This window comes from Aspergillus campestris (genome assembly GCF_002847485.1).
Source record: "Aspergillus campestris IBT 28561 chromosome Unknown P168scaffold_1, whole genome shotgun sequence".
Classification (NCBI taxonomy): domain Eukaryota; kingdom Fungi; phylum Ascomycota; class Eurotiomycetes; order Eurotiales; family Aspergillaceae; genus Aspergillus; species Aspergillus campestris.
This window is the reverse complement of record NW_020194336.1, coordinates 394099-406785: the sequence shown is the minus strand read 5'-3', so window position 1 is coordinate 406785 and position 12687 is coordinate 394099. Positions and strand designations below refer to the sequence as shown.

Genomic DNA, 12687 nt, shown 5'->3' with positions numbered 1-12687 from the left:
TTGATCGATGGGTGGGGGATTGAGGTTGAGGTTTACGGGGGAGACGGGGGGAGGGTTCAAAAGAAAAATCAAGAGAAGAGAAAAGGAAAAGAAAAAAGAAAGAAAAAAGAGGTGGTATTTCATTGAAACAAGACAAGACGGAGCAGGATGTGCTTGCCCCCTCTTTATTATCTCCGGGGCAAGGGATTGCACGAGACTGTCCGGGAGATGGGTATTAGACAGGTGCATCTCAGCAGTGCATCGAAAAATGTCATGCGGCGTGTTCATCCTGCTGCACGAATGGCCCATCCAGGGCATCTTTGGTGATGGACCCGACTCCAGTCCCGTGGAGGTGGGCTTCGATCTGGACGATCCGCTGCTTTTCCTCGTGGGCTGCTGTATCTCCGAAGATGAGGTCCATGTCTTCTAGGGTCTGCATTGTTTTGTCAGCATGTCATGATCACGGTTTATTACAACAAGGAGAAAAGAAGAGACAGGGAAGAGACAGGAAGATGGGTGGATATCCATACCTTCCCACGAGTCTCCGGAATACAAAAGAAGGTGAACACCAGCGCGACAAGACTGAACGCCGCGAAGAAGATATACGTGCCCCAGGTGATGGACTCGAGCATATCCGGTGTGATGAGGCCGATGATACTGAGGGAAAAAAACAAGGGTGTGCTCGTCAGCGTGGGATCTGGGAGATGAAGGAGGTGATAGACACATACAAATTACACATCCAGGTGGCGGACGTCGTGATAGAGATGGCCTTGGAGCGGATGGATAGGTTGAAAATCTCAGAGGGCAGGACCCATCCGATTGGCGCTTTGTGACTCGTTAGTTAGATATCCTTTTTGGCATTTATCATATATTTTTCTTTGGATGTTTGTGCAATCCAAGCATTGTCACGAGAAAGTATTGTCATAAGAAAGAAGAGAAGAGAAGACCCACCAAACGAATACGAAAAGTTAATATCGTAAATGTAGATAAAGGCGATACCAGCCCACCCCGCTGACCTATGATTGATCAGGTCGGATTTGTAGGCGCCGATGATGGCGCCCACGATGACGAGCGAGATGCCCGTGCCCACGGCGCCGGACATGAGGAGCACACGGCGTCCGACTTTGTCGATCAGGAAGAGGGCTGGGAGGGTGCTAAGGCAGTTGACGATGCCGTACACGCCGGTTGCGAGGAGGGATGTCTGGGTATGTTAGAGGTGCTAGATGGGGATTATTGGTTTCTGAAGGATCGTACTGTGTTCCCGTCGAGACCTAGCTGGCTGAAGATTGTTGGGGCGTAGTATATGATTGCTGTTAATGCTTAGTAGTGATTAGAATGCGTAAGTGGGGGATGAGAGATACCGTTGCATCCTATGAATTGTTGGAAGAACATGACGCAGCATCCGATGGCCAGCCGTCTGAAGCGCGCCCATGTCGTAAAGAAAGACGCGTACTGAGATGGTCAACACTGCCCTAGATCTGGGGAGAAAAAGAGGGAGGAAGGGGAGATACCTGAGCCGTATGTAACGAGAGACCAGTCTTCCCCGGGAAATTCTCCCTCGCAAACGTATTCTCCAGCATGATGGAGGCCTTGATTTCCAGATACTCCTGCACAAGAGTAGGCTCGCCCTCTGTTAGACGGCGCAACCTGGACAACGCACCCATGGCTTCGCCGTCGCGCTCTTTCATCAGTAGCCATCGGGGGGAGTCGGGGAAGAAGAGCATCCCAAAGCCCAGGATGACAGCGGGGACGATCTGGAACGCCAGCGGGAGACGCCATGAGGCTTCGGACTGGCCGGTGCAGCCCGTGGCGGGGACGTCATGGTACGGATCAAAGGTGTTCTTGGGACCGCTGTAGGGCACGTCCGGGGCGCAGCGAGTGCCTCCGATGTAGTTTGTTCCGTAGTCGAGCCAGTAACTTATGAGGATGCCCAAGGTGACGGATACTGATTCATTAGTGAGTTGAATTAGTTGGTTTTCTCTGTGATGTACTCACATTGTTGTAGGACCACAAGACCCCCTCGGATTTCCGGAATCGACACCTATAGTAAATTAGTATCAGGTACATAAACCAGGGAGTGTTGCTCGTACCTCCGAAATGTACAAGGGCACCACCATGGTCAGTTGCCCGACAGCAAGGCCGGCGATAGCTCGTCCTGTATCAGGTTAGTATTGCTCGGGCAATATCCAACGCAAGTCATACCGATGAAGAGCATAGGGAAATTCACGGCAGCGCATTGGATGACGGAGCCGATGAGGAACACAACCACGGCAAGGTTGATGGAGCGCTTTCGACCGAGGCGATCTGCGATGGGGCCGTTGACCAGCGAACCGAACCAGGCGGCTGTATACGTCAGTCCCTACTCTTGTATGCTCGCACGAACACGGACGACAGTACACACCTAACAAGAGCGTCGACACAAACCAGCCCTTGAAACTACTATCCGAATGCACACGGGGGAAACGAGCAGCGAAAGATTCCATGGTGATGACGCCTGAGACGACACCTTGGTCGTAGCCGAAAAGTAGTCCTCCGAGGGTAGAAAACTACCTCATTAGACCCTGTAATTTCTCCATAACCGTCAAGAAACTCACCGACGCGACACCCAAAAGATAGGGATTCTGAGAAATCAGGGCGAACCCGCCCTTGGAGGGTCTATCCATAGGTGACTCGGACTCCATTGCTGCGATGTTGATCCTCCACAGGTACTGTATCCTGTATCCTGATGATCATCGTCCCCCCTGTAAAGCGCGACCGCTCCTTTATACGTCTGTCGCAATCCCAGTGTATGATAGTCCACCCCCACGCCCCCAACTTCTCACGGACCAACACTCGGGATGGAGACAGGAAAGGTATGGAGGCGGGTATATCGGTCGGCAGATCAGTAAACGGAGGGATGTGGTCCGACCAATGGAACCGGAAGCCGAAGACGATCCAATGCGGGGGAGATCTGGGGTTGAAGTTGCCAGGGGTTGAAGTTGGGGTCGGAGAGTTCCGCATAATTTTGTATGGGGGAAGTTTTCTATCTCGAGTGTACTTCAGGTACTTTACTTTACTTTATCTTACGTCTTATTTTATTATCCGACCGACAGTGCAACCACCGGAAAATAAACCCAACTCTGCATTAGGTTCTCACTCAGCCTCAGCCTGAGCCTCAACCCAGACGAACACGGGTATACTAGCTATATCCAGACCTCAATAAAACTGTATTACATGCTAAATGATATCGCCAGACGAAAATCGACCTGATATCAGCTCAATGCCAATCTCGGTGATGATACAATGTACCTTATCAAGTGGGGCATCGGCCATCGGAATCCCCGACTGTCCGATGGTAGATTGCTGATCCATGGGACTGCTGCATGTTCCCGTCTTTGTCCACCGTTCGACTTGAACTGTTCCACTGTTGAGGATTTTGCTTTCTGGCTTTTGGCAGATTAGCAGGGTTGGAGAGATCGTCAGGATGCGACAGGAACAGCAATCATCTGGTGTTGTCATCATGGATCAAGCTGGACTATCAAAGCTATCTACAGATTTACAAGTCAACACGCGCAAGTCTCCATTTGAGCCAACAGTGCTCAATTTTTACAAGGTAAGACTGAAGAACAATGCACTCGAGCTTGTACTCATCGGCTGTACTCATATCGCTGTACTCATATCGGCGATCCTTGTGGATACATCGGACTGAACAGAATCGATGCCGATGGTACCTCCACTTAGTCTGTTCGCCGCGAGTAAGCTCCAGTCTCTTTCTTTGGTAGAGATAGCCAAGAGGATAAGAGATAACTACTTCATTTCCTCATCTTCTGTCTATATAAGCCACTACCATCCACTGGAACTTATACCAGACAACACTCCTCACCACCTGTCTCACAGATAACCTTCATAACCTTCTCAACCCCCCCCCCCCCCAAACAAACCCCCAAACAACCCTCCAAACAACCCCCAAGCACCCCCCAGCAATCATCAATCCAAACCACAACCCTACAACCCTCAACCTTCACCCTCCCTCCACCCATCATCCATCAAAAAATCAAAGAAAATGCCACCCCCCCTCACCATCGGCGTCCTCCTCCTCCCAAAAACCCAACTCCTCGACCTCTCCTGCATCGACCTCCTCAGCATGACAAACCCCACCTACCTCTCCGCCTGCAACCTCCCACCCACCCTAATCCACCTCGGCCACTCTACCCAAATCCACTACATCGGCCTCGGGGGCCCCAGCACCCCCACACCCCTAACATCAAACATCAACATGCAACTCACAGCCTCCCCCACCGACTCACACGTCGGACCCGGCACTCTCAACGCGCTGCTCATACCCGGCACGGATCCCAATATCGTCCCCGAGGAGGCATATCTCGATTTCATAAGACGGCATCACACGCACGGGACGCAGATCCTGAGTGTCTGCACAGGGAGTTTCGTCGTGGGTCATGCGGGCATACTAGCCGGCAAGGTATGCACAGGCCCGAGATTGCTCGTCCCACTGTTGAGAGCGAGGTTCCCCGAGGCGAAGGAGTGGGTGCAGAGCGTTAGGGTTGCGCGGGATGGGAATGTTTGGACCAGCGGTTAGTACTTAGTCTTCCTCTTCCCCTTCCCCCTTTTCTTCTTTTCTCGATCTCTCTCAGAAGCGAAATGTGAAGCTAACTTGGAAATGGTATGGGTGAAGGCGCCATCACAAACGGCCACGACCTCATCATGCAATACCTCACCACGATCGCCTCCGCGCCCCTCGTCAACGCCATCTCCATCATGGCTGATCTGCCTGCTCGGTCTGTCGAGTATGAGACGTCCGTTGCGGGGGATACCACCCACTTTGTGTGGCAGATTATCAGGGCTGTGCCGAGTATGTTGTATTGGGGGTTTGGTAAATAGGCTTGGATAAATGGTAGTGGAGTATGGACTTCTTTGGTTCTTGGGGAAAGGAGTGATGTGATGGACGGTTCTGTTGTTTTTGTGGACTCTGGCGTTGGTGTAAATAGCTATCACCTGGAAAACTCTAAAATAGTCTACAGTACGATCTTTAATATCCTATCAAACATACAGTTGTTATTGCTTGCACTGAATAGACAACCTCCCAACCGAATCCGTAGTCAACAATTTGCATCGGAAGCCAGAATCGAAGCAAAACTCGAAAGGCACGCTCAACCCATGCAACGCGGAGCAGACGCTAAATAACATCGGATCGTTCAAATCAAACACATCGACCGGACAGCTCTCCTTCCGCCATGCTAAAAACAATGTTTGGCCCTGGAGTGTCTCCAGAGGGCCGCGCGTCCAGATCGCGAAAAGAAAGGAACGTGCGTGATATTCATTCATCGGTTACGGTGGGAGAAAGATAAGATACCAAAGTTGATGGACATGATAAGGTCATATCTGTTCGTGATCAGGGCAACAGAAGCGGCGTGGGAATAGAGGGGTAGGACATCGTCATTTGCGTGATTCATGGGGGGCCCAATGAATTGGCTCGAAATCTTGATTCTGGAAATGAGCCTGGTTGTATGGGGAGCTGCAAGACAAGTCAGCATTAGGACATATCACATTCGAGAGTTAAACTCACTTCTTAAACGGCGTGGTCACCGGGAGTGAGTGGCTGAGGTTGGGTTTCATCACCAACGGGTTTAAGCGGATCTGAGGCCCATCTGTCGACCGCGGTGGCAGCGAACTCATCGGGGGTGGGGGCGCGGACATTCGGGGAGGCGGCGGCGGCGGCGAGGCGACGGGCATCGGAGGGGGCGGAGTGCTCATTGGGGGTTGGGGATACATCTCCTGGGGCGACGAGACGCGGAACGGACTGGAGGGGTCGGCCGGCATCGGGGATGCACCAAGCCCACCAAAAGAGGGATCTACCATGAGGTTGGGGATAGACATTGAGATGGAGCCCACGTCGAATGGAAGGGTTCCTTGGTCCCAGGCCGGGTAATTCGACGTCATGGCATATTGATAGTTCACCACGGGTTCCATGTTCACGGTTGGTTCGGGTTGGTAGAGAAGATCATAGTGGCCCCTGTGCGCGTTAGCAACATGGAAAGAATGTGATGGGGGTCATTTTCCATAGACGTACGGGCGATACAGCAGACGGATGGTCGCCGCCGTCGGTCGACTTTGAGTCAACTGATGCGGGGTCACGGCGGTCCCTTCACTGCGGTCGAGGTAAAGAATTTCGACGGCAAACCCGGAAGCATCGATTACTCCATCCACCAGCGCCTGAAGCCCGACTTCATCGATCTCGGTCTTGGTCGGGTCTATCCGTGACGCGCAGTACTGGTCCACGGGAAGCGAGAGAAACGCTTGATATCGGTGGGGGTTCAATCTCATCCATGCACTCGTGAGGAACTACATCGTCAAACAAGATTAGGCTGATCTATCGTAACCTGATTTTCGGGTCCCACGTGAGTGAAGGCAAGGTAGACTGACCCTGAAATGGCACAGAATGGCGCTGGAGTTGTACTCGTCATTGAATGCATCAACGAGGAACTGATCGTCGCGCACCCCTCGCTGGATCGCCTCGGAGATCTGGGTGAAGATCTCCTCTGTCGCCTCCACGAAGATCCCGTAGATGTGTTCTTCCTGGCCGACTTGTTGGAGCAGTACGTTCAAGGACTTGATCCGTTCGTGTTCCTGGTGTACCTGAAGCGGATTGCGCAGGTTCAAAAGACTCTCAAAGTAGCCGAATGCAATCGCTACACCATGTCAGTTCGCCGTAGTCCACTGGAACGTTCTAGCCTTACCTCTCCAGCCACAGTTTCCATCGCCCTTCATGATCCGCATGAAGGGATGAGTGACGGCAAGAGCCTATCGGTGCAGCGTGAGCAAAGCCACCGGTCCATCCAGGTCAAAGAGCGCTTACGCTGGTCTTGGTGGCAAAGGTGGGGTCCGAATTCGCATATTCGAGGGCCACGGTATTGCTCGATTGTTTCGGGGAGACGAGAGGACCCTACGGATTCGGGTTAGCCCCAACGCTCAGGCTTTTGTGATGTCGCAGCGTCATTCCCCACCGGCAGCTCAGCCTCAAACTCATTGGAGAGTTTTTGGAACCTCTCCATCTCCTCGGCGGAGAGGGCATTCATATTGAAGTAGGCGGGACTTTCGGCGTAGAGGACGCTCGATAACTGCGGGAGGGCGTGGCCGAAGAAGGCGGAGGACGACAAGTACTGGGGATAAAAGCCGGGGGTGGAGTCCTGCCGGGGCGGGAAATGATTCAGAGGGTCAAAATGGTTCCAGGGAATACCCGACAAGGACATCGCATCGAAGAGTCCAACACAGCTGCACGGGAGGCGCCTTCCTTATAGACGGGGTTCACGACGGTTTTGCAGAGGCCTTTCCATCACCACCTCGAGCGTCAACAGGCAAGAACGTCTTTCTCGGTCAGATGACGGGGACGAATGACGTATTACGAACCAGGCAAACTAGCATCTTTCAACGCAAGGTTTCTTGTGATGATGTGCCTCGTAAGGACTGACGCTCGAGGTCAGAGTGCACCCGCCGGCGGTTTCTCCAGTGAGAACGGACCTATTAATCATTGTCTTAGCACCAATCAGAGCCACACGCACAGACACTTTGATCTGGAGAATCAGGAGCAAGAAAGAAACTGAGACTAGGCGATGATCCAGAGTAATGAAAGGGAATGTGAACCAATAACAAGGACAGATGATAGCAAGCGATTGATCATCCAGGAGGTGGGGAAAGAGAGATGGACAATGATGGGAAGGTTCAACGGGGCGGAAGTATGGGGGTGTAATGTAAAAGGGACCGATCAGACCCAATGGGAAGAGCCAATGGAGAGAGACCAAAGCATTACTCGATGGAAGAGATGTAAGGAAAAGGGGGAAGTGACAGCACAGTCTGAGGAAGAGGAAAGAGGAAGAAGAAAGAGAAAGAGGTGGACGATGCCCGGGTGTCACGACATGTGATATGCAAGAGGGTCGTCAGAGAGATTGATATATAGGGTGAAGCAGTCGATGCAGCATCTAAACGAACAACCAAGCAAACATTGAAGCACGAAAGGTGGAGGAAGGTCCAGCCATTCACACGTCCCGTCCGTTACGAAGATGCGACCCATGCAGGCATGAAGCTTGGAGTGACCGATCTATCCAGAAGCTGACTTGCTGGGTGATTCTCTCTCTGGGACAAGGTTGCAATGCATATCCACATCCACATTTGATGCATCTATTTGGTAGGTTTTCTTTTTTTTCTCTGCTTTCTTTCTCTTTTTTGAAACCTCGTTTACTTGTTTTTCTTTCTCTTTCTTTTTTGTTCTTCTTTTCTCTTTCCCATCAACCAATTGGTAGGGGAGAGATATCAAATGGTGGAGGTGGAATGCAGAGGGTGAGGTCATGTATCATGGAGCAATCAAAAAAGATGAAAAATAGAAGAAAATAAAATGGAAAAGAAAGGAAGAGTATAAAGAAAAGAAATAAAAAATAAAAAAGGACAAAAAATCGAAGAAAAAGAAGTAAAAAAGACAGAAAAGGGAAAGGACAAAATAAGGATCGAAAACAAATAGAAGCAAAAGGGAAAAGAAAAGAAAGAAAAGAAAAGAAAAAGAAAAACTGCTGACCTTTTGTTTCTTAAGGTTCTTTTGCTACAGATTCAAAAATAAAGATGCATACGTACAAGCCCACACACGTGCCGTGGCGTCTGCGATCTGTCAAGGGAATGAAGGAAAGAGTAGTGGTAGTTTAGGTTCGGATTGCTGGAAATCCCAAGATCGAGTCAGGAAAGCGATCGGACGATTGATAGACCGGTGTAGCTTAGTCGTTGGGGGGAGATAAGAATCCCAATGGGGACAAGAAAAGAAAGGGAGACAAAGTACGGAGGTCAGCAGGGGTTTGGAGTTAAGTACTTTGCGATGAGGAGACAGAGGGAGAGTGAGGGAGAAAGAAAGAGAGGGAAAGAGGAGAAGAGAGAAGAGGAGAAGAAGAGAAAAAAGATGATCGGATCCCTTAAGGTGATTCTTGGGTGTTTAAAAATGGAGAAATTAATATCGTGGTCGGGGAGGAGACTTACCTTATTTATTCTTTATTCTTTATTCTTTATCATTTTTTTCTTTTTCTACTCGATTGATTTATTTGGATGATAATAATAATAATAATTATTATTATTATTTGACTGATTCTTCGATCCACCGTCGTCTCCTCCGTACTCTCTCACACAATGAACACATCCTTCGTAAATCTTCGAAGAAATCGGGTGAACGAGGAAGAGTCGAATGGTGGGACAAGGCGGTGGTCAGTCAGAGCGCGGGGTTCAAGATAAGTGTATACCAACCATGATTTATTCAACTGTGGAATGACCAACGGTCGGTTCGTTGGAGACCAACGGACAGACTAGAGTCAGGTCCGTTCGAGGTCCGATCCACTTACTCAATCATATCAAGATATAATCGACCGGATTAAATGATCAACAAGAGTGCCATTCGGCCAAAGAGACGGATGGATGGAACGAGCACGAGCCCACACACTGCAGGAATAGTGGTTGCCCTGTCCAGGTATTAGGGATGGTCAGCGTCGATGATATCTCGATCGATAGGTTAATACAAGCCAAGATCAAACATCATTCAGCTGCATCTCCATTTTCAGCATTCCTTTCTCCGACGCAAGATGACGCTGAACTGTACCTGGTATCCTACGGATCTTACCATCCACACACCATCATTTCTGATAATTAGTTCTATCATACATATCATTATGTCAGTATTATTATCTTGAATTGTTTCATTTTCTATTCTCATCTTTTTATGATTATGATTATATTATGGAATGATTCTGGCAAAGATAGGACTGGCATCAGAAAAAACCAGTCCACCCATCAAGATGCCGATCCTCCCCTCACCATTGGCAGCGTCATCCGAGTGGGTTCGTTTCTTCAACTCTAGCGAAACCAGCTCATTATGCACGACCAATACTTCCTTGAGTGGATTCATTATCAATAGCCTGAATTACAAACAAATAATAACAATAGTCTAGCGTAGTATGATAATCACTTTAGCAAGGTAATTTATATATCAATATATTGAAGACAAATAAACAGACCACATCGTGTCAGAGAAATGCCGTGTGGGGCGTGATTGGTATTCGGTGGGTTGGGGTTTGGCTGGCTTTGGCTCTCCAATGCCAATCCATTCACCACGCCAGTGCTCAGATCGCTCACAGATGGGATTTGATCCTTTTCATTATTGTAATTATATTTATGAATATTATAATTATTGGTTATGATTATGATGAATTATTTCTTCTAGAGGATAAGCGAAAGGAATGGAGAGAACGCCCGATCTCGATGCAAGGCGACTCCTAGTCCATGCTGTCCTCGATCATCATGCACTTGAAAGCGGCCACATGTCCTGGCATGATAGAGCATTTGGTGGAGCTGATCTTTCTCTCTCTCTTTTTTTTTTCTCTCTTTTCTTTTTGGTTTCCTCTGTCAGTCTCCCCCTGCTCCTCTCAGCTTGCTCCACCAGCACCGAGGTGGTTGCATACACTCTCTCCATAGTGACACCACCGTGCGGCCCGGGCGTGCCGTCTCCGAAAAATGATCGGAGGGAGGGTCATGATTCTGTCCTCCTGATTTGATTTCTTTCTGTGTGGTTTTTTATTTATCCTTAGCGTGATTGATCATTTATGCTATAGTCCTCGGAGGTCGCTGCCGTCTTGGATGCAGTACGAAGTGCGGAGTCGTCGCTAGTGGGATTGTCAGATGAGCTTTCTATTTTATTTTATTTTTCTTTATTCTATTCAAGTTTATTGTTACATGATTATTACTGTTGTGTTGATTATGATTGATTTACCTTATATTTATTATCTTATAGGGCATCTTATATTCATCTTGCTAATGATCAGACCACCATCCACCCTTGGGACAACTCAAGGAATTTATAATGAAGCCAGTATAACAAGACCCCTTATCAATCACCTCCAACAAAGAATGATGAAAACATCCTACTAGCGCCTCGTACCTGCTCAACACATCAACGCTAGAAGCCACTCCTCCCATCCATTCCTAATCAAAATGCTCGATTCAATTTAGATTGAACTTCGATTTCGATTCAGTCAATCAATCATCAATCATTCAACAATCAATAATATAATCAATCTCCGACCAAGTCTCCCCCCCCACAATGCAGATAAAAATGAAACTCTGTCTCCGATTCGTCTCCCCCGTCGCAATATCCCGGTCTGTCGGCGCCCGGTCCTGCGGACTCGTTGCGACTGTGCCGTGCCGGCCGTGTTCGATATGCACGATATGGGAGACGCCCGGGCTGAGTGGTTGTTAGAAGGCAACCAACTGCAACTGCGGTGTGTCAGACTACCTGAGCCCACTGCGCTGCGGTCGTACACCGTAGAGATCGTACATATTAGACTAATTCTGGGGTACCACTTGGTGAGTTGGGTGGGCTATTGTGGGCTGGCCTATTTTATTCCTTCTCTTCATTTTATTTCATTTTTTCTTTTTCATTTTCCTTTATTTCATATTTTTTAAATTTTATTCTTCTCTCTTGATTGTTTTTTATTGTTTGAACGATATCGGACAATGCGACTATGATCGGTTTCTGCCCTGATAGGCTCGACCTGATAGGCTTCTTCCCCACCTCAACCGCACATCCTCCCGTACCCTAGCCCATACCTTTGCCGATGTCAGTCTCCACTGTATAATGATGCTATGACCAGAATTTGAATATGCCATTCAGAATCCGACTATCGATGAGATCATACAAAACAGCCACAGCCAGCTACACAGTAACCACTAAGTAGTACCTAGGGAGTTAGACAGGGGTAGACCAGCTGAACACGCCGAACCTGGCGCCTGGGACTGGAAAATTGAAAAACTGGAAACTGGCAACTGGAAACTGAAGGAATAAGGGAAGGAATGGAGAGAAGATGAACAGCACATGCATACATATGGCGCACTCCACACTTCACCATCCACGACAAATCCCGTCCCAGCGACCAACGGAGGTATCTTAGCCTTAGTCAACTACTCCGTAGTACCTCCAACTAAACAAGTACTGTACTAACTAGCAGTTAGTTAGCATGGACCTAACCAAGTCGCAAGTAGCGTACCCTGGAGTTGGAGTCGGAGTTGTCACTTGCAAACAGCTGACGTTCCCAGCGGGGCGGACCACCTCGCAAACATGTCGCCATTTGGGCAAAAGTACTCGATACTTTCCTTCTTGAACGTGCCCTGAATCCTTCGTCCATTGACCCTCTGTATGTGCCTGGGTACCTGTACCTACTACTCCAATCGTACCTACCTGACCTACCAACCAATTCCTGGTATCGGCTCTGCCGAGTATCTCCACCCAATGGATACTTACTAACTTTCTTTTTTTTTTTTGATTGTTTGTTCGCCCGTCTTTTCCCCACCCCCAGCCACCTTCCCCTTGCCCTTGGCGCTTGTTTGGTTGCGAGGAGTGGAGTGAGGTATCGTGTACTTACTTACTTGCTTTACGACTTGGTACTTGGTGATCTGTGGTACTACAACTATCTAGTATTTAGTATTGTGGGGATCGGAGGACGAGACTATAACATATCTCTCCTTGCTTTTATGCACCTGTTGCACAAGTACGAAGTTATGTCACCATGGTGTCTGAAGAATATGATGCATGGAACATGCAACTGTCGGATATTTATCATCTACACTACTGTCTGAGTGTCCCTAGGTCAGCAGAAGGAGGAGAAGAGAAGGAAGAGGAGAAGGACGAAAGTA

General features: G+C 48.9%; 3 protein-coding genes across 3 annotated transcripts; 1 reads left to right on the top strand and 2 right to left on the bottom strand.

The window, feature by feature from the left end:
- Positions 1-54: 54 nt before the first annotated feature.
- Positions 55-2941, bottom strand: P168DRAFT_286010 (sugar porter family MFS transporter). Its single transcript, XM_024836259.1, has 12 exons — positions 2574-2941; positions 2381-2525; positions 2182-2322; positions 2070-2134; positions 1975-2020; positions 1491-1924; positions 1341-1431; positions 1234-1289; positions 931-1180; positions 708-804; positions 510-636; positions 55-412 (listed from the first exon to the last, which is right to left on the bottom strand). Exons 1-12 carry the CDS (start codon positions 2658-2660, stop codon positions 251-253), a joined length of 1701 nt encoding a protein of 566 aa, XP_024696417.1. The 5' UTR covers positions 2661-2941; the 3' UTR covers positions 55-250.
- Positions 2942-3899: 958 nt separating this feature from the next.
- On the top strand, positions 3900-5038 carry P168DRAFT_323050 (ThiJ/PfpI family protein). Its single transcript, XM_024840636.1, has 2 exons — positions 3900-4550; positions 4652-5038. Exons 1-2 carry the CDS (start codon positions 4022-4024, stop codon positions 4855-4857), a joined length of 735 nt encoding a protein of 244 aa, XP_024696416.1. The 5' UTR covers positions 3900-4021; the 3' UTR covers positions 4858-5038.
- Positions 5039-5412: 374 nt separating this feature from the next.
- On the bottom strand, positions 5413-7226 carry P168DRAFT_228764 (OTU family ubiquitin thioesterase; the record flags this gene model as incomplete). Its single annotated transcript, XM_024833149.1, has 7 exons — positions 5413-5491; positions 5543-5989; positions 6047-6318; positions 6400-6665; positions 6714-6777; positions 6833-6919; positions 6981-7226. The coding sequence occupies 7 exons, from the start codon at positions 7224-7226 to the stop codon at positions 5413-5415; spliced, it is 1461 nt and encodes a 486-aa protein (XP_024696415.1).
- Positions 7227-12687: the final 5461 nt, after the last annotated feature.

Coding starts and splice junctions, on each gene's coding strand:
- P168DRAFT_286010 (XM_024836259.1), bottom strand. CDS start 2,660: ATGGAGTCCGAGTCACCTATGGATAGACCCTCCAAGGGCGGGTTCGCC. Junction 2,323..2,380: donor TGTGTCGACGCTCTTGTTAG/GTGTGTACTGTC, acceptor TGACGTATACAG/CCGCCTGGTTCGGTTCGCTG. Junction 2,135..2,181: donor TTTCCCTATGCTCTTCATCG/GTATGACTTGCG, acceptor AACCTGATACAG/GACGAGCTATCGCCGGCCTT.
- P168DRAFT_323050 (XM_024840636.1), top strand. CDS start 4,022: ATGCCACCCCCCCTCACCATCGGCGTCCTCCTCCTCCCAAAAACCCAA. Junction 4,551..4,651: donor TGGGAATGTTTGGACCAGCG/GTTAGTACTTAG, acceptor GTATGGGTGAAG/GCGCCATCACAAACGGCCAC.